Raw genomic sequence first — 23,314 nt, forward strand, 5'->3', positions numbered from 1 at the left:
CACTTTATTTCATTTCCACAAGTCTGATAACAGCAATATATGCTAATGTTGGCTATTATGGGCACTAATCATGGGAAACCTGAGTGGGTTGCAGTCTTATTTTTTGGTACTTATATAGCCAGCTCTTTGGATTATCTTAATTGATGTGCAAATGTAAGAGTCAGTTGATGATCTGGTTATTTCTGCAGATTATTGGTAATCACATCTTGTTTTCAAGTTTGTGCTTGAATGAGGCTACTGTTCCTAATGACCTGCAGGTGTCTTGGCCAAGGCCAGTACATGTATTGATACTGAGCAGGCCTTTCCCATGAAATGAGGTCTACCTTTTAGACTCGGGGGGTGATTTGCTGTCTTAAATTGGGCCTTTTTGTTTTACCAAATTCTGCTGGCTAGGGCAAATGCTCTTTTATCTTGCACCATACAGAGGTGTGCCTAATTTTTGTTTGTAGAACAGAGTAGTTTAATTTTCAGATGACCAATTGCACAGGAAAACATCAATATTGCGATTTTCTTTATAGCTAGTGTTCACAACTCACATGTGAAGTTGACACAATCCTTACATTCTACACACCTAGTGTTGACATCAGTTCCAACCAATTATGTTTTTGGACAGAGCAGATATGAAGTGACAAATGCAAATTTATAGAACAGTGCATTTATTCAGTGCATCACTCTATCAGCTACCATATGGCCAGAGCAAAATGTACGCACAAGAAATCTTCATTTTGAGTCATTCAGTCAGACCTACAACCTGCTTAGACTTCACTCCCAAACACGCCATGGCAATACAATGTACAGTATAAACAATCTTCACATTGAGACAAAACATTGTGTGGTATGACCGCAGTCAACATATTGTTTGGTCTTTCGTGTCATGCTTCCAAAGCCTGTCACTAGCCCCAGCCACTTTTTGTAAATGATTGCCTATTAAGCAAAGACCCAAATAAACAGTCCAACAGCAAAGGCACACGTTCCAGCTTGATCAGTTTAAGGCTATGCAATAGCATATGATTGTAGGAGAGCTAAGGGTGGTACGTATGGCTTCAGACCCAGGCTTCACCAAATCAACCGAGGTTGATATGGAGGGGAATAGTCAGATCAGGGGAAGGATGGTCCAGGAGTGTAGAGGTGATGTTTAAGGTTGCCCTAGGTGGAGGGTAGAAGAGAGTTGTTGGTATCCAAGACTAATTGGCTTGATGTCCAACCATTTGGGTCACCATCCCTCGGCTGGGCTTGAACAGTCCCCCCCGGCCTGTAACCGCGAAGCAGACAGAAAATCAGTCAGCTGAGGCCAGCCTGTCACCCTTATTCTGGGTTAAGTCTGGGCATGGAGTACAATTAAAAACCCTCATCCACATGCTATAAATTAGTGTGCACCTGCCAAGGAAGAGAGATCAACTCTAATAGGGAGACAAAATGGACCGTTACGAGCAAGCTAATACACCCCCATTACAAAATGGACCGTTACGAGCAAGCTAATACACCCCCATTACAAAATGGACCGTTACGAGCAAGCTAATACACCCCCATTACAAAATGGACCGTTACGAGCAAGCTAATACACTCATCACAAAATGGAATCCTGAAAACAAGGTAATAGCTGCCTTCATGTCAATTCAGTTATAGTGGCATTATTCCCTGCAAATCTAAGCGCTATGAAAGCTTTTATCCAGGTCACAGAATAATAGTATGTATTTTGCCAGATGGAACCAAGGGGGGGTACATCTGTTGCCTTAGGATTTACAAATAACACCACAGGTTTACTTTGAAACTCAATGACATGTTTCATGAATGTTTAAGCAAGTTAATAGCCAACAATACATGTATGCTCCTATGACAAAATACACAAGGCAGGGCACAGCAGGTGAGGGAGACAGAAGCAGTGAAGTCCTTTCAGCAAAGCATAACCAAAATCCTCAAACCCACTCTTAACCCCAAGAGATGTCAGCAGAGGTAGATAAGGCTGTGGTAGCGCCAGAGCAGCAGGGATCAGGGACCAACAAAAAGAAACTAGCAGCAGACAGCAGGTTATACAACACATCTTTATTGAAACAGTCTCCCAAGGAGTAACATCGGCTTACAAAGAGATGGTGAGAGACGAAAAAAAAAAAAAAGTAATGCTACGAGAACCAAAAGCAGAGGGGGAAAGTGGTTGACAGGGCTGGGCAGTGACAGAAAATATAAAAGATTCTCATGGCTTGGACTGACAGTTGCAGGTTTTTTTTGCATTTATTTTGTACAAAAAATAAATTAATGAAATCTCAAGTTTACAGGAATATCTATTTGTTGTTTTGAACACAGACTTGCTGATAAATCTAAATGCTGTGAATTTCAGTTTTACATGTGTTAAAACAAAAGTATCTTAGACATACCAAAGCAGGCTTACTCTGATAAATAGGCCAGGAGAAACACGAAGATAGATGAGAAACAAAACAAAAAAAGATTTATAAAGTGAGCTGGGGCAAACGCATTCATAATATCTGAATGTTCAATGTGGCGGAAGTTGACAATCCTTTAAGCGCTTTAGGATTGCATCGCTTGAGCATTACCTCGAGAGCAACCCCGAGGTCCCTGGACTGCTCCCCGCTTGTAGCCTGGCTGATATCCCTCCTGTAGAAACAGGTCATTCAGAAAGACTTAGACAGCGCCTTCATGACAGAATCTGGGACAACTCAGAATCCCTTTTATTGGAACTAATGCAACCCTAATGCAAAGGTCAAGTGTTTTCTAGTCACTAATGGTTGGCTGTGTCCTTCCTTACCCGCTGATAGGTGCTGTTTGGGTAGTCCCGGGGCGCAGTGCTGAACTGGGCCTGTTGCCCATAACCATTGTTTGGAGTGTTCGAGAAGGGAGGGCGATAGCCATCATATCCTCCTGAGGAAGACAACCATTTATCCTGTTAACACCACAATAAAATCACTCCTGTATCAAAGTAGGTCCCTTACAGTAAATTAGCTGGATCTCATACCTCTGAAGCCATTAGAAGATCCTCGGTATCCATTGATCATGCCCCGAGGGTTCCTGGGGCCTCCGCGAGGCACAGCCCCCCTGCTGTTATAGAAGGACTGGCCTTGCCGCCCAAAGCCTGGCCCCTGGGACGACTGCACCTGGTGGCCCGCTGCCGCCACTTGGTCTTGGGTGTGGAAGCCTCCTACAGCTGAGGACAACAGTATGTCATTAACAATATTTGACCTTCTGATCATGTCCTTAGACCCAAGGTCTGCTAGTCCTCAGACTCCACTTGTCTAAGTCACATCCTCAGCCCCAACAGCCACCCCAGTCCCTCTCTCACCGGACAGTAGAGTGTCCTGCTGGATGTCAGGCTCCTCCACAGAGTGCTCCGCCTGGCTGCTGAAGCCCTGGCCGTAGCCACTGGGGAACTGCTTCAGACTGTCTGCTTCGTTAGTGGGGGGCACGGGGGCATTCAGGTTGAACACCTTAGGGAGACAATACAACCAGAGAAAAGCTTTCATTTAGAGGTGTCAGATACCCACGCAGGACTCGCAGACAACAGCAAATCACCACTAACATACTGTACATACTGTCCAAGGCTCGCTAAATAAAGTGAATCAGCCTAGAGTTGATTATAAATCTTTATGTAGACATGGGGGCAGACAAGAGCATTCTGTTCTGCTCTGACAGAGGGGGTGGGGGGGGGGGGGGGGTATGGGGTGAAGCTTGGTTTTGAGAAATGTAGGCCAACACCGGAATTATACTTATTAATTCAGTTGATGTCCCAATCAGTTCTCATTATCCTTGCAAAGTAAATCTGGTATTACTGTTGTGTGACTGTACAACTTCTATTTTCCCTGTCCTAAGACTTGTGGTACCATCAACATGTGGTAAGTGATTAGAGTTAAGTGGGTAATATGACGGTTTTGTTCAAGTGAAGCGATGTGAGTGATAAGTCCTCCATTAACAAAGCCTACCGCTTGCATGGACTGGAATGGTGCTGCGTTGACATTGATGCCGCCGCTGTGGGGGGTGGAGACGGGCGGGAAGGCAGAGGGCAAGGAGGACGGGGCGGGGGACTGCTCAGACGACAGGGACATCGAGGCCTGGTTTAGGGAGGGGGCAGGGCGGGGAGACAGAGACGTCACATACTTCAATGGTTTTCACAGACACTTCAGGACAAGCAGGTAGGATGAGTGTTAACCATCTCACACTGCCCAATAACAACCAAGCATAGAGAAGCTCCACCACCCACCCACAGAGCCAGGGGGGGTAGAGGGTGGAGCAGAGGGCACCTTGGGGAGGGAGGGTTTACCTGGATGTGGTCGGTGCCGTCTGTCTGTGGCTGGGGCTCTGCTGTGTGGGGGGGCTGGTAGAGGGGCGCTGTGGAGGAGTAGCCATCAGGTGTGGAAGAGACCATGGGGACCTGGGGAAGGGGCGAATAAGGGAAGGTTCACATGGTACCCTTGCCCTTTAAATAAGTCTGCTCCGGTATCGAGTCTTAGGGATCACCATCAGAATTTTGTTCAAGTATCATTATTGCTACTTACGTGTGTAGATTCAGGAACTGAGCTTGGTTGAGAAAGTCTGGATTCTGAATGAACTGTACACAAGACAAATATAAAATGGTTTGTTGGTCAAACTTCTTAGACCAACTAAAAATGAACAGACAAAACTCAAGAGTATAAGCAGTACTACACTCACCGGACAGTTTATTAGGTACACCACCCCATTAACGAAAATGAATCGCTCCTACAGACAATGAGTCACGTGGTCATGGCTTGCTATATAAAGCAGACAGACATCCAGATACTGTTCGATTGAACTTAAATGAGCAAAATACGTGACCTAAGTCTGAGCGTGGTTTGATCGTCGATGCTAGGCGCGCCAGATCCAGTATTTCAGAAATTGCCAACCTGGTCTTTCACGCACGACAGTGTCTAGGGTTTACCGAGAATGATTCGACAAACAAAAAACATCCAGTCAGTCAGCAGTCCTGTGGGCGAAAACATCAAAGGTCAAAGGAGGACGGCAAGAATCATGCAAGCTAACAGGCTGAACAAACAGGCAAATAACGTTGCAGTGTAACAGTGTTGTGCAGAACGGCATCTCGGAATGAACTCAGTCCTTGTCATGGATGGGCTATTGCAGCAGACGACCACACCGGGTTACACTCCTATCGGCTAAAAACATGAAGCGGGTCCAGTGGGCACGCAATCACACTGAACAATTAAGGAGTGGAAATACAGCGCCTGGTCCGACAAATCCCGGTTCTTGTTGCACCATACTGATGGCAGCATCGGGATTTGGCTTACAGTTGAATTCGGAAGTTTACATACACTTGTTGGAGTCAAAAAATTGTTTCAGCCACTCCACACATTTCTTGTGAACAAACTATAGTTTTGGCAAGTCAGTTAGGACAACTACGTTGTGCATGACAAGTTTTCCAACAATTGTTTACAGACAGATTATTTCACTGTATCACAATTCCAGTGGGTCAGAAGTTTACATACACTAAGTTGACTGTGCCTTTAAACAGCTTGGGAAATTCTGTCATGGCTTTAGAAGCTTCTGATAGGCTAATTGCCATAATTTGAGTCAATTGGAGGTGTACCTGTGGATGTATTTCAAGGCCTACCTTCAAACTCAGTACCTCTTTGCTTGACATCATGGGAAAATCAAAAGAAATCAGCCAAGACCAAAGAAAATAATTGTAGACCTCCACAAGTCTGGTTCATCCTTGGGAGCAATTTCCAAACGCATGAGGGCACCACGATCATCTGTACAAACAACAATTACGCAAGTACAAACACCATGGGACCACGCAGCCATCATACCGCTCAGGAAGGAGAGTCCTAGAGATTAGCGTACTTGTGCGAAAAGTGCAAATCACTCCCAGAACAACAAAGGACCTTGTGAAGATGCTGGAGAAAACCACCATAAAAAAAGCCAGACTACAGTTTGCAACTGCACAATAGGGACAAAGATTGTACTTTGGAGAAATGTCCTCTAGTCTGATGAAACAAAAAATAGAACTGTTTGGCAATGATGACCATCGTTATGTTTGGAGGATAAAGGGTTTACAAGCCGAAGAACACATTCCCAACCCGAAACGTTTGACCCAAGTTAAACAATTTAAAGACAATGCTACCAAATGAATGTTTGTTCACGTTCCCAGTGGGTCAGAAGTTATGAAAGAAAAAGCCGAAATAAATCACTACTATTATTCTGACATTTCACATTCTTAAAACAAAGTGGTGATCCTAACTGACCTAAGACAGGGCATGTTTACTAGGATTAAATGTCAAGAATTGTGAAAACTGAGTTTAAATGCATTTGGCTAAGGTGTATGTAAACTTCCGACTTCAACTGTATGTAGCATGAGTCCATGGACCCATCCACCCGGTGTGGAGACTGGTATCAAGGGACCTAACATGTTCCAGGAAAACAATGGTGCAACGAATGTCTCCGACACCTTGTAGAATCCACAACCAAAATTATTTCAGGCTGTTCTAAAAAGGGGGATCCGACCCGGGACTAGATGGATGTACCAAATAAATTGTTGATGTGTAGAAGCAAACTTCTCTAGGAGAACTACAGCCTTTGAGTGGTGGTGTTGGTTTGAGGGGAGTTAAAACAGAACGTGATGTACTAACACTGACCCATCTGCTGCAGGTCCACGCTCTGTGCAGACTTCATGGGCTGGGCCAAGACAATGGCTGGGTCCAGGGCATGACCATCAAACTCCAACATGGAGTCCTGTGGGAGGAAGCACATGGGTCAGCATGAACAAGAGACCAAACAGGATCCGATAAGGCAGGACCATAGGGGGGCAGTTGAAAGGATCATCACCTGCATGAAGTTATAGGTCCCCTGCATCTGGGCCATGAGGTCCTGTACGACCTGCTTCCGGACCACGGGGTCAGGCGTGTGGGAGACTGGGCTCACAGTGTGGGGCTCGGGGGTCATCTGGGGAGGAGACTGGTTCTGGAGGACATTGACCACCTAAAGACACAGGGACAGATTTAAACCCAGCTGATGACATCATTGGGCCATGGAGTTACTTAATGAACCCTAAAAGATTCTGTGTGTGACTTTGTGATATGACAAATTATATGAGAGGTGTAGACATGCAGCATACCTGGACCTCTGCTGTCCACTCCTCTACTTGGTCATTGCCAGTGCTGCTGTATGTGGTTTCTGGAATGAACTGTCTGTTTACAAACTACACAAAAACACAAGATCACTTGATTAGATTCCAATAGGTAAGGTAAATCAGAGAATTCTGAACTTTACAGCAGTTAAGAGTCAGGGTAGAGATTGAACTCACCTCTGAGGCTTCTACTTCAATGGCCTCTGTGTATTCTTCCATAACTGTTCCTTCTGTAAAAGAAATACACTCTGATTAATATCCAATCATCCAGGTCCACACTCAGACCAATCGTAACATGAGTTCCCCTCAGGTAATCAAAATATAACCCAGAAGTAAAATCTCACGTAATTTATTCAGCTGCGTGATTAACGTCCGTCTTAAAACATATTAGAAATTGAGCGTTACAGCAATATAAAGTCTCCACCCTCACAAAAGGAAACGCTCAGCCAAAGCACTCAAGGCGAAGCAGTTCAAGAATTGCCTTTGCCCAATCCTGATACGTCCAAATTAGAGGTCGACCGATTAAAATCGGGGCCGATTTCAAGTTTTCATAACAATCGGAAAATCGGTATTTGTGCGCCGTTTTTTTTTTTTTTTTTTACACCTTTATTTAACTAGGCAAGTCAGTTAAGAACACATTCTTATTTTCAAGGACGAGGCAGAACGACACATTTTTAACCTCGTCAGCCCGGGGGATCCAATCTTGCAACCTTAGTTAACTAGTCCAATGCTCTAACACTGATTACATTGCACTCCACGAGGAGCCTGCCTGTTAGCGAATGCAGTAAGCTAGGGTAAGTTGCTAGCTAGCATTAAACTTATCATATAAAAAACAATCAATCAATGACTGTCATTGCGCCAATGTGTACTTAACCATAAACATCAACGCACAAGTGTATATTTTTTAAACCTGCATATTTAGCTAAAAGAAATCCTGGTTAGCAGGCAATATTAACCAGGTGAAATTGTGTAATTTCTCTTGCGTTCATTGCACGCAGAGTCAGGTTATATGCAACAGTTTGGGCCGCCTGGCTCTTTGCGAACTAATTTGCCAGAATTTTACATAATTATGACAACATTGAAGGTTGTGCAATGTAACAGGAATATTTAGACTCATGGATGCCTCCCATTAGATAAAATACGGAACGGAATAAACGTTTGTTTGAAGTGATAGTTTCCAGATTAGTCAAAGGTATATGGTTTAGAGAGAACTAGCCGACGCGTTATAATTCCTGTAATAACTTGCGGCTGAACTTGAAAGGGGTTCCTTCGTTATTTTACCGTTCATGTCTTCCATAGAGAATGTCTTGATCTACTTCAAATAAGGTCCGTGTTTCGTGCAGGCTTAAACCACCGATGTTTTGATACCCGTGTAAATCTCACTAGGACAAGGTAACGTTTGTCAACATATTTTCATAAATCCACTCTACAAAAAAATGTATCTTCGCTTATATTTAGCCAATATTGATCAGAGTTACCTTGTCCTATGGATATCTACAGTTATAAAATTGGCACAGTGATGTAAGCCTACACGAAACACAGACCTTATTTTAAGTGAATCTAAAAAATATCCTATGGAATAAATGAAGGAACCGCTTTTCCGATTTTGCTAGAAGGTGTCATGGGAATTATGACTCGCACTTCGGTTGTCAATTCTTACCATGCCCATTATTAAAATAGGATTTCCTGCAAATAGAAATGAAAGTTTGTTTTCAACATTCATCACAGGTAACTTACTCTATTTTTATTCAAACAGTTGAAGGTATTTCTCCTAAGCAGACTCTTCAGTGTCATTGTCACTTCAGAGCTGTGTGCGTATTATGTTAAGTAAAATAAAAGTGTCCATTCAGTATTGTTGCAATTGTCATTATTACAAAAGTGTGTAATATATATATATATTTTTTTTTTAAATAAATCAGCCGATTAGTCGGTATCGGCTTTTTTGTCCTCCAATAATCGGTATCGGCATTGAAAAATCACAATCGGTCGACCTCTAGTCCAAATAGCCAGTGACAAAAACCTAAAACATACTTAATCCTACTCGAATCTCATGCATCCCATTCAGTCAAGATGATCTCGGTCTACACCGATTCTGGTTATGGAGGTTACCTGGTTCTGCAGGCTGCTCCCCGCTCCCAGACGACTCATGCACAACAGACTGCTGCTCTTCTTCTTCTTGCTCCTCTTCTTCACACACACCGTTCTGATGCATTTGTGCTCTGTCAAAATAGCCACTCAGTAGCACCTTGTCCAGGGTCTCCTTCAGTGCCTTGTCTATAGGAAAGGGGCCGATCATATTCAGAACATATTAGAAATGTCTTGATAACGCACAAATATACCACAGTTTATGTTAACTCGAAATGACAAGGTTCCAGTTTAACAAAGTTTACTATATGAACACACTACAAGGTAGCCATTACACTCAAGGCTAGGTCCATCAACCACTAGACTACCTGCGCACTCTTGACTGAGTGATAGCCCCGGAATAACAGAAATATAGGGATACATAAAACATGAACTTAACAATCTCCCCCTTTTCTTTAAAGACAAATAAAACATCAACAACATAATTAAATGTGCAAGTATTAATCAAGTTTGTATTACTCAAGCTGCCACTTTCCATTACTGAGAGCCTGTAGGAGCACAAGACCGGATGCTCCTTTTTAGTCAGACAGTCAGCAAGCTGTTCCTTTGTGGTTGACCACAGAATCCACTGGATTCTCTGTGCTTGAATAAGTTCCTTGATGCTGCTAATCTCAGTCTTTTCTCTGTGACAGACTTGGTTGACTTCACAGCATCAACTAATAAGTAGTTGTCAGTGACACAAACTACAGGTAGAAAATTCCATCCCCAAGACCAAGGGTTTCTCCAGCAAGTCCACGTCGGACAACCCTTGTGATCCTTTTGACTGCCAACAGATAGGTGAGAATCTTCCTCCTTCACCCATTAACACGATTAGATGTCCACCTTGTGTGCCTCCATCTGTAAGGTTCCCTAGCGAAGCATCTCTGAAGACAACTAGTTTCAAAGAGTCATCTTATCCAACATGCAGAAATTCTAAAATCACTTGTGATTTCAGATTACGAACAACTTTGTTTGCCTCATGAATGGTTTGTACAGTGGCGTGTTGTGTTAGATGCCAAGTTGCAAACAAACATTACATCAGGTCTACTCTGTCTATCAACCCATAAAATTTGTCCTATCTTTGACCTCAATTTATCAGCTTCAATTCCACAGAGAGGAATTCCTATGTACGGCTCTTGTAGAATCCATGTGGATGGGATGAAGATTCGTGATATAGCTCTCCTGTTGCATCAGTATTTTGCCATCAACTGTAATAAACATGCTCCTCACGACCAACCTAGAAAACAGCTTTAAGGTGTGGAATCACAGTTGAAGCAAAGGTCTGTGAGCCACCCCAGATAAAGTCATCATGACAGGCAAGTACTCCAGTCACATTGCAGTCTTGATCAGGCCAATAGAAGACTGCAGGATCCACTTGTGACATTTTTTCCACCTGTATTCAGCATTGTTGCCTTGACTTTGTTGTACCAGTAGAGTGATCCATCTGCCAATCCATACACACTTTTAGTTTCCACAGTGTTCCTTCGCTTTTAGCTTCAGGCGGAGGTCGGATGTGAATGTCCCTTGACAGCTCTGTTCCCTGCAAAAATCCAGATTTGATGTCTATGGAATTAAGTTTCCATTTTTTCTGCCAGATCACTGACATCAGCAATCTGAGTGACTCTGAGGCACATGTCGGTGAGTCTTTTGGGAGTTCTTTAGCAGCCAGCTCCTCAAAACCTCTAGCCACTAGACGTGCTTTAGGCACTATTCCAGTTAAGGATTCTTTAAGGGTACACACCCACCTTGAGACGCATTTTTGGCCAATGTCTGACTTCCTCAAACACTCCATTTTTCCACCAATTACTGAGCTCATCTAGCTTAGCTGAGTCAAATGACACGTCCTTTGTTTCAAGTACATAATCATTTACAATGTCATTCTGTTTCTCGATTTTCCATTGGTTCAATTCTGATATTATCTACAAGTGACAGGTCAGCTGACCCTGCTGTACCAGAAAGTGTAGCTGGTTCAGAGTACTGCAAGTTGGACCAGTTCTTGTGTTTTGCTTTTCCTGCTCGTCCAATGATTGATTGGAATTTTCCTTTAAGCACAGAGTTAACGGAATTGCTTAGAACTGAAGACCAATCAGCTTCTATGACTGCTGTGATTGTAAGACTGCAGTGTCACCATACAGAAACCTGTATGTGGAATACCACTTTCTGTCCATGTATTTAACAGTTTGTCCAGTTTTCAGATTGGAACAACCATGTTCTCTTAACACATATGGCTGTTATTGAATGTTTTCCTCATTTGAACACTCAACAGTATTACCTGTGACATGGTTAAAGGTCTTTGCTCCATTTCCTGTGCCAGTTTCAGTGTCCATATCATTGGATGCGACATCTGGTAGGTTTGTGTCTGTTACTGTGTCCTTAGTCTCCTAATGAAAATGACAGATTCTCAGCTACAGCCCCTCTTTTGTTGATCATTTACTCTCCGCAATCTTGAGTGATGCACTCTGACAATGAATTCTCCGTGCCTCACAAATATCACCACACCATCTTGACCAATGACTACTCCCGGTCCTTTCCACTCTTGACAGTCAACTCGTTTGTAGTACACTTTGTTTCCAGTTTCGTACTTCTCATCATCATTATTCCCTGAACTGCTGAGTAACTTCTGAAATCTGTCAACTGTAGCATGTCCAAACTGTTTGTGAAGCTTTAACAATACTTTGTGTTTTTCTTTAGTGCTCATGTTCTCTGTGACTGTCAGAATCTCCATGTGCTCTGTGTCAGTCAGAATCTCATTTTTGCATGGACTCTGAGATGTCTTTGTCTAAAATGTTTACACAAGTGGCCCGAGGTAGTATGTTCAAGAGTCACTGGTTGTTTAAACATCACTGCCATGTAATTTTTTATGTCTAGTACAGCCTCTGCCTTCTTGAGGGAAGCTTTACTTAATAGTAAGGGGATATCTGTAGGGACCACCTCTGTTTCAATGTGACACTTAGTCTGACTAATTTTTGCAGGTATCTTAACTCTTGGTAGAATGGACAATTCTCCCATCTCCAAATTTGAAAGCTCTTTTGCTTGGTGTGTCAATCATATTTTGTACTTCTTTCATATTTAGTTCACTGACATAGCTATCAAGCCATTTTGTGCCACACACTGTCCGTGTGCATGCAGTATCAATCACAGCAGATCCTAAGGATTCAACTATAAAAATCTCAGTATCAGATTCATTTGAAAACAATGTAATGTTACACTGCTCTATCTCTGTTTACATTTTCCTCTGTTAGTTTAACTTGTTCATTTTTATGAGGACAGTCTTTAACACAATGGTAAGTGCTTTGACAAATTTCCCGGGACAAAGGATTTGTGCCGGGAAATGGCGCCCTCTTCTGGTTGTCTTGAGAACGTGACTTGTTGGCACCTTTTCTGTGCTGCTCCGTGTAATATGCTGCGTCACTCACATGCATTCCATCTGTTATTGGCGCGACAGATGTCTTTTCACCAAATATTATTTTTAGTGCCGACTTCGTAGATGCAAAAGTCAGCACAGTACAAGCAGTCAAAGCCAACTGTTTCTCCCTACCATCTAGACTGGCAGTATCTAGCAACTTGAAAGCTAACACTGCATCCGGGAGAACCATGTCGTACTTGGGCATTCTATTGTACCTCTGTTCGAAATCAATGTAGTCCGTCATTGCAACCAAAATATCTCTCGTAACACTGTCAAAGTTTGAATATGCCTCGTAGACACGGTCTTTCTCTTCTTTAAGAAATACAGAATCCAGTGCTGTGATCAAAGTTCCCATACCGTCATCCTTGTTCAAATCCTCAACGGATATTTCCAGTGCTGTATCTCTCGCTCTTCCTGCGAGCGATAATACCACCGCAAGTGCTTTCTTTTTCGCGTCCAGATTAGTAACGCGTGTCCAGATTCCCAGTTCATTTTCCCAACTTTCGTACGACCTCTTCTCGTCGAAGCGAGGTGGCACATTGTAGTTATTAGCCATCCTCTGCTACCAATGTTAACTCGAAATGACACAACGACAAGGTTCCAGTTTAACAAAGTTTACTATACGAACACACTACAAGGTAGCCATTACACTCAAGGCTAGGTCCATCAACGACTAGACTTCCTGCGCATGCGCACTCTTGACTGAGTGATAGCCCCGTAATAACAGAAATATAGGGATACATAAAACATGAACTTAACAGTTTAGTGGCCCCCAATCCGTAACAGAACCTTTTGTGAGTTAGTCAATAGGCCGGGTCTATGCAAAGTCAGATAGTCAATGAACTAGTCAATGAACTAATCACTGATCATAATCTTGATGCGATCGGCCTGACTGAAACATGGCTTAAGCCTGATGAATTTACTGTGTTAAGAGGCCTCACCTCCTGGTTACACTAGTGACGACATCCCCCGCAAAGGCATTGCTAACATTTACCACAGCAAATTTCAATTTACAAAAAAAATGTTTTTTGTCTTTTCAGCTTCTAGTCAGGAAATCTATGCAGCCTACTCAATCACTTTTTATAGCTACTGTTTACAGGCCTCCTGGGCCATATACAACGTTCCTCACCGAGTTCCCCAAATTTCTATCGGACCTTATAGTCAAAGCAGATAATATCCCATTTTTTTGTGATTTTATATTCACATGGAAAAGTCCACAGACCCACGCCAACAGATCTTTCGGCTCCATCATCGACTCAGTGGGTTTTGTCCAACATGTCTCTGGACCTACTCACTGCCACAGTCATACTCTGGACCTAGTTTTGTGGATCTTAATGTTTTTCCTCATAATCCTGGACTATCGGACCACCATTTTATTACGTTTGCAATCGCAACAAATAAACTGCTCAGACCAACCAAAGAGCATCAAAAGTCATGCTATAAATTCTCAGACAACCCAAAGAATCCTTGATGCCCTTCCAGACTGCCTACCCAAGGACATCAGAGGACAAATAATCAGTTAACCACCTAACTGAGGAACACAAGTTAACCTTGCGCAATACCCTATATGGAGTTGCACCCCTAAAAACATTTGTCATAAGAAACTAGCTCCCTGGTATACAGAAAATACGAGCGCTGAAGCAAGCTTCCAGAAACGGAACGGAAATGGCGCCACACCAAACTGGAAGTCTTCCGACTAGCTTGGAAAGACAGTACCTTGCCGTATCTTAGAGCCTTCACTGCTGCTCGATCATCCTATTTTTCCAACTTACTTGAGGAAAATAAGAACCCATAATGTATTTGATACTGTCGCAAAGCTAACTAAAAAGCAGCATTCCCCAAGAGAGGATAGCTTTCACTTCAGCAGTAATAAATTTGTGAACTTCTTTGGGGGAAAAGATCATGATTAGAAAGCAAATTTCAGACTCCTATAATTCTGCATATTCCTCCAAAGCTCAGCTGTCCTGAGTCTGCACAACTCTGCCAGGACCTAGGATCAAGAGAGACACAAGTGTTTTAGTACTATATCTCTTGACACAATGATGAAAATAATCATGGCCTCTAAACCTTCAAGCTGCATACTGGACCCTATTCCAACTAAACTACTGAAAGAGCTGCTTCCTATGCTTGGCCGTCCTATGTTGGAGATAATAAACGGTTCTCGATCCACCGGATGTGTACCAAACTCACTAAAAGTGGCAGTAATAAAGCCTCTTGAAAAAGCCAAACCGTGACCAAGAAAATATAAAAAAAACTATTGGCCTATATCGAATCTTCCATTCCTCTCAAATTTTAGAAAAAGCTGTTGCGCAGCAACTCACTGCCTTCCTAAAGACAAACAATGTATACGAAATGCTTCAGTCTGGTTTTAGACCCCATAAGAGCACTGAGACTGCACTTGTGAAGGTGGTAAATTACCTTAATGGCATCAGACCGAGGTTCTGCATCTGTCCTTGTGCTCCTAGACTTTAGTGCCGATTTTGATACCATCGATCACCACATTCTTTTGGAGAGATTGGAAACCCAAATTGGTCTACACGGACAAGTTCTGGCCTGGTTTAGATCTTATCTGTCCGAAAAATATCAGTTTGTCTCTGAGTATGGGTTGTCCTCTGACAAATCAACTGTACATTTCGGTGTTCGTCAAGGTTCCGTTTTAGGACCACTATATACACTGCTCAAAAAAATAAAGGGAACACTAAAACACATCCTAGATATGAATGAACTATTCTTAATAATACTTTTTACATAGTTGAACGTGCTGACAACAAAAGCACACAAATTATCAATGGAAATCAAATTTATCAACCCATGGAGGTCTGGATTTGGAGTCACACTCAAAATTAAAGTGGAAAACCACAATACAGGCTGATCCAACTTTGATGTAACGTCCTTAAAACAAGTCAAATGAGGCTCAGTAGTGTGTGTGGCCTCTATGTGCCTGTATGACCTCCCTACAACGCCTGGGCATGCTCCTGATGAGGTGGCGGATGGTCTCCTGAGGGATCTCCTCCCAGACCTGGACTAAAGCATCCGCCAACTCCTGGACAGTCTGTGGTGCAACGTGGCGTTGGTGGATGGAGCGAGACATGATGTCCCAGATGGGCTCAATTGGATTCAGGTCTGGGGAACGGGCAGGCCAGTCCATAGCATCAATGCCTTCCTCTTGCAGGAACTGCTGACACACTCCAGCCACATGAGGTCTAGCATTGTCTTGCATTTGGAGGAACCCAGGGCCAACCGCACCAGCATATGGTCTCACAAGGGGTCTGAGGATCTCATCTCGGTACCTAATGGCAGTCAGGCTACCTCTGGCGAGCCCATGGAGGGCTGTGCAGCCCCCCAAAGAAATGCCACCCCACACCATGACTGACCCACCACCATACCGGTCATGCTGGAGGATGTGGCTGGCACCAGAACGTTCTCCACGGCGTCTCCAGACTGTCACGTGCTCAGTGTGAACCTTTCATCTGTGAAGAGCACAGAGGTGAATTTGCCAATCTTGGTGTTCTCTGGCAAATGCCTAACGTCCTGCACGGTGATGGGCTGTAAGCACAAACCCCACCTGTGGACGTCGGGCCCTCATACCACCCTCATGGAGTCTGTTTCTGACCGAGGTCATTTTGCAGGGGTCTGGCAGTGCTCCTTCTGCTCCTTCTTGCACAAAGGCGGAGGTAGTCGTCCTGCTGCTGGGTTGTTGCCCTCCTACGGCCTCCTCCACGTCTCCTGATGTACTGGCCTGTCTCCTGGTAGCGCCTCCATGCTCTGGACAAAACACTGACAGACACAGCAAACCTTCTTGCCACAGCTCGCATTGATGTGCCATCCTGGATGAGCTGCACTACCTGAGCCACTTGTGTGGGTTGTAGACTCCGTCTCATGCTACCACGAGAGTGAAAGCACCGCCAGCATTCAAAAATGACCAAAACATCAGCCAGGAAGCATAGGAACTGAGAAGTGGTCTGGTCACCACCTGCAGAATCACTCCTTTATTGGGGGTGTGTTGCTAATTGCCTATAATTTCCACCTGTTGTCTATTCCATTTACACAAGAGCATGTGAAATTTGTCAGTGTTGCTTCCTAAGTGGACAGTTTGATTTCACAGAAGTGTGACCGACTTGGAGTTACATTGTGTTGTTTAAGTGTTTCCTTTATTTTTTTGAGCAGTGTATTTTACCTATTGGGGATGTCATTCGAAAACATAATGTTAACTTTCACTGCTATGCAGATGACACACAGCTGTACATTTCAACTAAACATGGTGAAGCCCCAAAATTGCCCACGCTAGAAGCCTGTCTTTCAGACATAAGGAAGTGGATGGCTGCAAACTTTCTACTTTTAAACTCGGGCAACACAGAGATGCTTGTTCTAGGTCCCAAGAAACAAAGAGATCTTCTGTTGAATCTGACAATTAATCTTGATGGTTGTACAGTCGTCTCAAATAAAACTGAAGGACCTTGGCGTTACTCTGGACCCTGATCTCTCTTTTGACGAACATATCAAGACTGTTAAGGACAGCTTTTTTTCCATCTACGTAACATTGCAAAAATCAGAAACTTTGTCCAAAATGCAGAAACATTAATCCATGCTTTTGTTACTTCTAGGTTAGACTACTGCAATGCTCTACTTTCCAGCTAAAGAACTAAATAAACTTTAGTTAGTGCTAAATACGGCTGCTAGAATCCTGACTAGAACAAAAAAAATTTATCATATTACTCCAGCGCTAACCTCCCTACACTGGCTTCCTGTTAAGGCAAGGGCTGATTTCAAGGTTTTACTGCTAACCTACAAAGCGTTACATGGGCTTGCTCCTACCCATCTTTCCGACTTGGTCCTGCCGTACATACCTATACGCATGCTCCGGTCACAAGATGCAGGCCTCCTAATTGTCCGTAGAATTTCTAAGCAAACAGCTGGAGGCAGGGCTTTCTCCTATAGATCTCCATTTTTATGGAATGGTCTACCTACCAATGTGAGAGACGCAGACTCGGTCTCAACTTTTAAGTCTTTACTGAAGACTCATCTCTTCAGTAGGTCATATGATTGAGTGTAGTCTGGCCCAGGAGTGTGAACGGAAAGGCTCTGGAGCAACGAACCGCCCTTGCTGTCTCTGCCTGGCCGGTTCCCCTCTCTCCACTGGGATTCTCTGCCTCTAACCCTATTACAGGGGCTGAGTCACTGGCTTACTGGTGCGCTTCCATGCCGTCCCTGGAAGAGGTGCGTCACTTGAGTGGGTTGAGTCACTGACGTGATCTTCCTGTCTGGGTTGGCGCTCCCCCTTGGGTTGTGCCGTGGCAGAGATCTTTGTGGGCTATACTCGGCCTTGTCTCAGGATGGTAAGTTGGTGGTTGAAGATATCCCTCTAGTGGTGTGGGGGCTGTGCTTTGGCAAAGTGGGTGGGGTTATATCCTGCCTGTTTGGCCCTCTCCGGGGGTATCATCAGATGGGGCCACAGTGTCTCCTGACCCCTCCTGTCTCGGCCTCCAGTATTTATGCTGCAGTAGTTTGTGTGTCGGGAGGCTTGGGTCAGTCTGTTATATCTGCAGTACTTCCTTTCTTATCCAGTGTCCTGTGTGAATGTAAGTATGCTCTCTGAGGACCTGAGCCCTAGGACCATGCCTCAGGACTACCTGGCATGATGACTCCTTGCTGTCCCCAGGCCACCTGGCCGTGCTGCTGCTTCAGTTTCAACTGTTCTGCCTGCGGCTATGGAACCCTGACCTGTTCAACGGACGTGCTACCTGTCCCAGACCTGCTGTTTTCAACTCTAGAGCAGGGGTGTCAAACTCATTCCACGGAGGGCCTAGTGTCTGCAGGTTTTTGGTTTTTCCTTTCAATTAAGCCCTAGACAACCAGGTGTGGGGAGTTCCTAACTAATTAGTGATGTTAATTCAATCAAGTACAAGAGAGGAGCGAAAACCCGCAGACACTCGGCCCCCCGTGGAATGAGTTTGACACCTGTGCTCTAGAGACAGCAGGAGCGGTAGAGATACTCTCAATGATCGGCTTTGAAAAGCCAATTGACATTTACTCCTGAGGTGCTGACTTGTTGCACCCTCGACAATTACCGTGATTATTATTTGACCATGCTGGTCATTTATGAACATCTTGGCCATGTTCTGTTATAATCTCCACCCGGCCCAGCCAGAAGAGTAATAGCCACCCCTCAGCCTGGTCCCTCTAGATTTCTTCCTAGGGTGTTTTTCCTAGCCACCGTGCTTCTACACCTGCATTGCTTGCTGTTTGGGGTTTTAGGCTGGGTTTCTGTACAGCACTGAGATATCAGCTGATGTAAGGGTTAAATACATTTGATTTGATATGCTTGGTATAGTCACAGCTGTGACCCATTCCACAGCACTAGACCAAGCCAAGATCCACTGCTCGAAGCTCTTTAATAACCCTCAAGTATTTATAATCCACAATGCCATATGATCTACCGCAAAGTTGTCTCTGGAATATGGGAGGTGGATGCTCAGTGTTTGTGGAATGACAGGTGTCTTGTTTCTGGGCTGGCACTACCCCTCAAAGCCCACTGGCTTGAACCCAGTTCACCCCAACCACAGAAAAGAGCTTCCCTTTATACATGTTCTGCTAACATGGCCTGTGTGTCCAGAATGCCCTTTGTGCTTCAAGGGGTTGGATGGGCTTTGGTCATAACACTGCTCCCAGTTGAGCCAGCTCAGAAGACTTTCCTTTCAAAATCTTAGATAAGCCCCAAGATACTCAGTATACAGATAAATGTAGTTAACTAATTAAACAAGCCAAAGTTTACATGTACAGAGTAAATCAAATGAGAGCCACTTCAAAAGTGTTAGAAACATACATGTTGTTCCTGCCACAGCCTGGTCTCTGCCCTCTAGCAGTTCCCATAGGTGTAGGGAGGCCTCCTCATACTGGTCAGTCAACCTGGAGAACAGAGAAGGACATTTACAACATGCCTACCATCATATTACGTCACCCCTCCATCAAAAAAAAAAAAAAAAGCGAAAACAAAAGGTTTGTACCTGACGTCATGGTCCCGTTCAGGGCCCACCAGCTTGTAGAAATTGTCCAGTGCGGTGAGGTTAGCATCGGTGAGCAGGGGGGAGCCTGCAGCAGGCTGTTTCAGGTCCTGCCTCGTCTGCTCATCCCCCAGCCGGTCAAGCAGGAACTGCAGCTCCAGAACAGTCTTCAGCCGCCTCTGCTCCGTCTCCTCCCGCTGCAGCTGCTCCCTCCGGGCAGACTTCTTCACTGCCTTCTGGATCTGCAAGGAATTGGGAAGGATTTGTCACTGCACTTGGCCACAGCGACTGAGAAACAGCACCTAATAAATACAGTGAGTGTGGTCATAGTGACCAGAATGAAACCTTGAGACGGAATTCACCTCTTGCCCCAAATACAGGAAGCTCTTCTGCAACTCCCGTGCAAAATCCAGGTTGTTTGTTACTTCCTGGAACTTGATCAAGGCATCCTACAGACGAGACAAGAGGGAATGAACATGAAATATTTTGTTAGCTGTGTCACAGATCAAAACGACAAACACCAGTATAAAACAATGGAAAGCTGAAGAATGAAAGATTATAGTACATATGCAACAGGTTAAACAATTAAGTTCACAATTGAAGTTCCCTGAGCTAACGTCAACCCAGACCAGTGTCTTGTACATACCAGCTGATCCTGGTTCAACCATTCACCTTTATTCTTCTTGGCCTGGTAGTCATCCAGCTTGCCCTATAGAAATATGGCACATTTAATAAGGGTTACGAGAAGGTCTGCTGAGTTTCTTTCAGCAGAAATATACCAACTGAGGTTATACCATCTATTAAGTGCTGTGATTCTAACGCCAAATAAGGTCATAGGTTAATGATTGTCTAAATTTGTCTGTAGCCATAATCTTAGTTACCAACTTTGAGACAGTCAATGCAGGGTCATAAGGCAGACAATCTTCCCAGACGAGACATCCAGAATTTCTCCTCAGTTGGTCTCAAGCAATGACTAAGCATGAAACAACCTATGCTTTTTGGGAGGTATCCAAAAGCATGCTTAGATGAAAAGGAAACATTGTTACCTTTTTCTTTTCCATATTGCGGACCTTCTTGTCTATCACCTGCAGGACCTGCTTCATGGCCTCAGACTGTGTCCCAGAACCCAACTCTGGGCTAGAGGACTGAACAGCATTGTTGCCAACTGTTGCTGAAGGCATCTGATAAGACAAAACATTATTTGTAGTAGTCATTAGTGAAGGCCACAACACTGAGGCTGTAATTGAATACAATAAAGGTTCAAATATGTTGATGATTAACACAGTTTGCCAATGGTGCTGTAAACAAAGGCATTACATTGTTGATCACAAGTGGTCAGACAGACATTTTAATATAATTGTAAAAAAATAAGCGCTGAGTACTACTTATAAATGTTCCTTTACAAAAAACTGAAAGACCTATGAATCAATTTGGATATGTCGGTTTGCTGAATGATTTCTGTCAACCGCTAACTCTCAAGACAAGTAACGTTAGCGTTACAATTCAATAGCTAGTACCTTGCTAATTAACATTAGTATTTCCAGATTTGTTCCCATTATCCAGCTAAGAAACTAAAGCTAACGAGGCACATTAGGGAAAAATTGCAAGTCCTTTGTGAGTCGAGGGACTGTCAGCCAAGTATTGTCCATTGAACCGCATAAAAGTTACCTGCCTAACGTTAGCTACGCTACTCATCAGCATCAAATAAACAACTAATTCCGACAAAACAATTATTTATGCAGCAACCTACATATGGTCACAAGTACCACATTTATGCCATTTGAAAACAGATGGTCATCAAATTGGGCTTAAACTTGAATCTCATTCCACAACAACCCACACCCTGCTACAGTGCTAGCTTGGCTACATTTAGCTAGTTTCCTTTTCTTCTCGCATTATTACCGAGACCGGCGTTAGCTAGCTGGCTACGCGAGTCACTTAGATGCGAGAGAACTCGATAGCTGACTAGCTAGTTAATTAGTTGGCTAACGCGATTCGAAAAAATACATGTATATGAACAACAGCCATCACACTAGTTTGTTGAAATGTACCTTGCTAATGTGAACAAATGCGGTCACTGAACTTGGATTCCGTTTAATCAATTAGATGACTGGACTATGCTAGCTAGACGACTTTAGTCAGACGCTAGCCTAGCTAGCCTACCTCGCTAACAAAATTATTTCTGAATTTGATGCTGACAACAGTCACTTACCTTTAGGATATCGGTCTTTGTTCGTCGTCTGACGTAGCTTTAGCTCTATATATTTCGTGTAGCTTTTATGTTATTTTGTATCGACAATGGTGTTCCGCCTCCCCGGCCTCACCGAGAACTATACTGCTGGCAGATGCTAACGAAACACGAGATCAGGGTCGGATGGCTGCAAGGCCCCATTGGTAGTCCTAGAATTGCCTGAGTTCATTTTGGTAGATTGACAGATTTAACTAGAATTTATCCTCAACATTGCAATTTAATTGCAGATACATTTTTATGGAAGCTGTATGACAGATTTAGGTAAGCATTTTTATGCAATGCAAGTTGTCAATTTGTATTGAATCCCAAATTTATTGCAAGCCATTTACTGAATCCCAAGTTCATTTAAACCAGTATTCTCTGCATTGACAAGTACAATAGATTATCCTTTGCAAATATATCGAATGATTACGTCGAAATAATATCAGTTTCTAAACCCAGAGACGCAAAATCGCGTAACTCCCGGGAACACTTGCCAAACAGACCAGGCCAGGCAGGGTTTGAGAAGTCAATGAATGAGAAGTCGAAAAATCTTCCTTTAGTTAATTCTCGAAATCTAAAAGGCACAACCTAGATTCGAGCCAATGTCGTAAGTAGTTGCACATGTTATTACTCCAACCTCGTGAAAGTGACACATTTTCATCAAAAACAACTTTATATCGAAGTGCCTTCGAAGGCCTGTACATGCGCAATGTAGTGCGATACGACATAACCTATACGTATTTATATGCATTAGCTTAGCTAACCGACGTCGCCGTGACATCGCCTACAAATGTGATCGGGGATTTCTATTGGAGAAGCAGTGTTAGCCTATTTTCATACTGTACTGTGTTTGTACTGATTAACAGGTGCCTGTTAATCATCAAGTGATCGTGTGTAGTAGGCCTAAATCGAAATGTATTTGGCAATTGCTTCAAATACAACAGGTAAACTTAACCGTGAAGTGCTTGCTATGAGTCCTTCCCAATGATGCAGTTAAAAATAAATGGTGACACGAGGAATAACTACTTAACAATGGAGCTAGAGTCCATTCAGAAATTATTCAGAACCCTTGACTTTTTCCACACTTTATTACATGACAGCCTGATTCTAAAATATATTAAATTGTTGTTTGCCTGTTGGTCCGAAAGCCAATGCTCTGGTCCTGTTTACGGGATGGTAGCAGAGTGAACAGAGTGTCTATTGCTTGGGTGGCTGGAGTCTTTGGCAATTTTTCGGGCCAACTTCTGACACCGCCTGATATAGACGTCCTGGATGGCAGGGAGCTTGGGCCCCGGGGCCATGAGGAAGTTGCCGTATATATATATTGCCGTTACTGTATATAGACTTTTTCTATTGTGTTATTGATTGTATGTTTGTTTATTCCATGTGTAACTCTGTGTTGTTTGTGTCGCACTGCTTTGCTTTCTCTTGACCAGGTCGCAGTT

The 23,314-nt window shown here is 43.6% G+C and overlaps 1 protein-coding gene across 3 annotated transcripts; it reads right to left on the reverse strand.

Moving 5' to 3' along the window:
- Nucleotides 1–639: 639 nt before the first annotated feature.
- Nucleotides 640–22,354, reverse strand: LOC129834607 (caprin-1-like). 3 transcript variants are annotated; one of them, XM_055899766.1, is made up of 19 exons: nucleotides 21,849–22,346; nucleotides 20,683–20,817; nucleotides 20,283–20,345; nucleotides 19,999–20,085; nucleotides 19,640–19,878; nucleotides 19,459–19,541; nucleotides 9,215–9,379; nucleotides 7,283–7,335; nucleotides 7,094–7,177; nucleotides 6,805–6,957; nucleotides 6,609–6,711; nucleotides 4,503–4,555; nucleotides 4,268–4,378; nucleotides 3,930–4,058; nucleotides 3,293–3,437; nucleotides 2,969–3,157; nucleotides 2,762–2,874; nucleotides 2,550–2,610; nucleotides 640–1,252 (listed from the first exon to the last, which is right to left on the reverse strand). In XM_055899766.1, exons 2-19 carry the CDS (start codon nucleotides 20,815–20,817, stop codon nucleotides 1,185–1,187), a joined length of 2,034 nt encoding a protein of 677 aa, XP_055755741.1. In that variant the 5' UTR covers nucleotides 21,849–22,346; the 3' UTR covers nucleotides 640–1,184. The 3 variants fall into 3 exon arrangements, with proteins under 3 accessions (XP_055755741.1, XP_055755742.1, XP_055755743.1); XM_055899767.1 differs by having other exon boundaries at nucleotides 6,615–6,711; nucleotides 21,849–22,342; XM_055899768.1 differs by lacking the exon at nucleotides 3,930–4,058 and having other exon boundaries at nucleotides 21,849–22,354.
- Between the last annotated feature and the right edge of the window lie 960 nt (nucleotides 22,355–23,314).

The sequence above is a fragment of the Salvelinus fontinalis genome, chromosome 35 (genome assembly GCF_029448725.1).
Source record: "Salvelinus fontinalis isolate EN_2023a chromosome 35, ASM2944872v1, whole genome shotgun sequence".
NCBI classification, from domain to species: Eukaryota; Metazoa; Chordata; class Actinopteri; order Salmoniformes; family Salmonidae; genus Salvelinus; species Salvelinus fontinalis.

Excerpts from the sequence above, each read along its gene's own strand:
- LOC129834607 (XM_055899766.1), bottom strand. The coding sequence starts at position 20,817 with ATGCCTTCAGCAACAGTTGGCAACAATGCTGTTCAGTCCTCTAGCCCA. Across the intron at positions 19,879-19,998 it reads TCCTGTATTTGGGGCAAGAG|ATCCAGAAGGCAGTGAAGAA; the intron begins GTGAATTCCGTC and ends AATTCCTTGCAG. Across the intron at positions 6,958-7,093 it reads AGTGGACAGCAGAGGTCCAG|GTGGTCAATGTCCTCCAGAA; the intron begins GTATGCTGCATG and ends CTGTGTCTTTAG.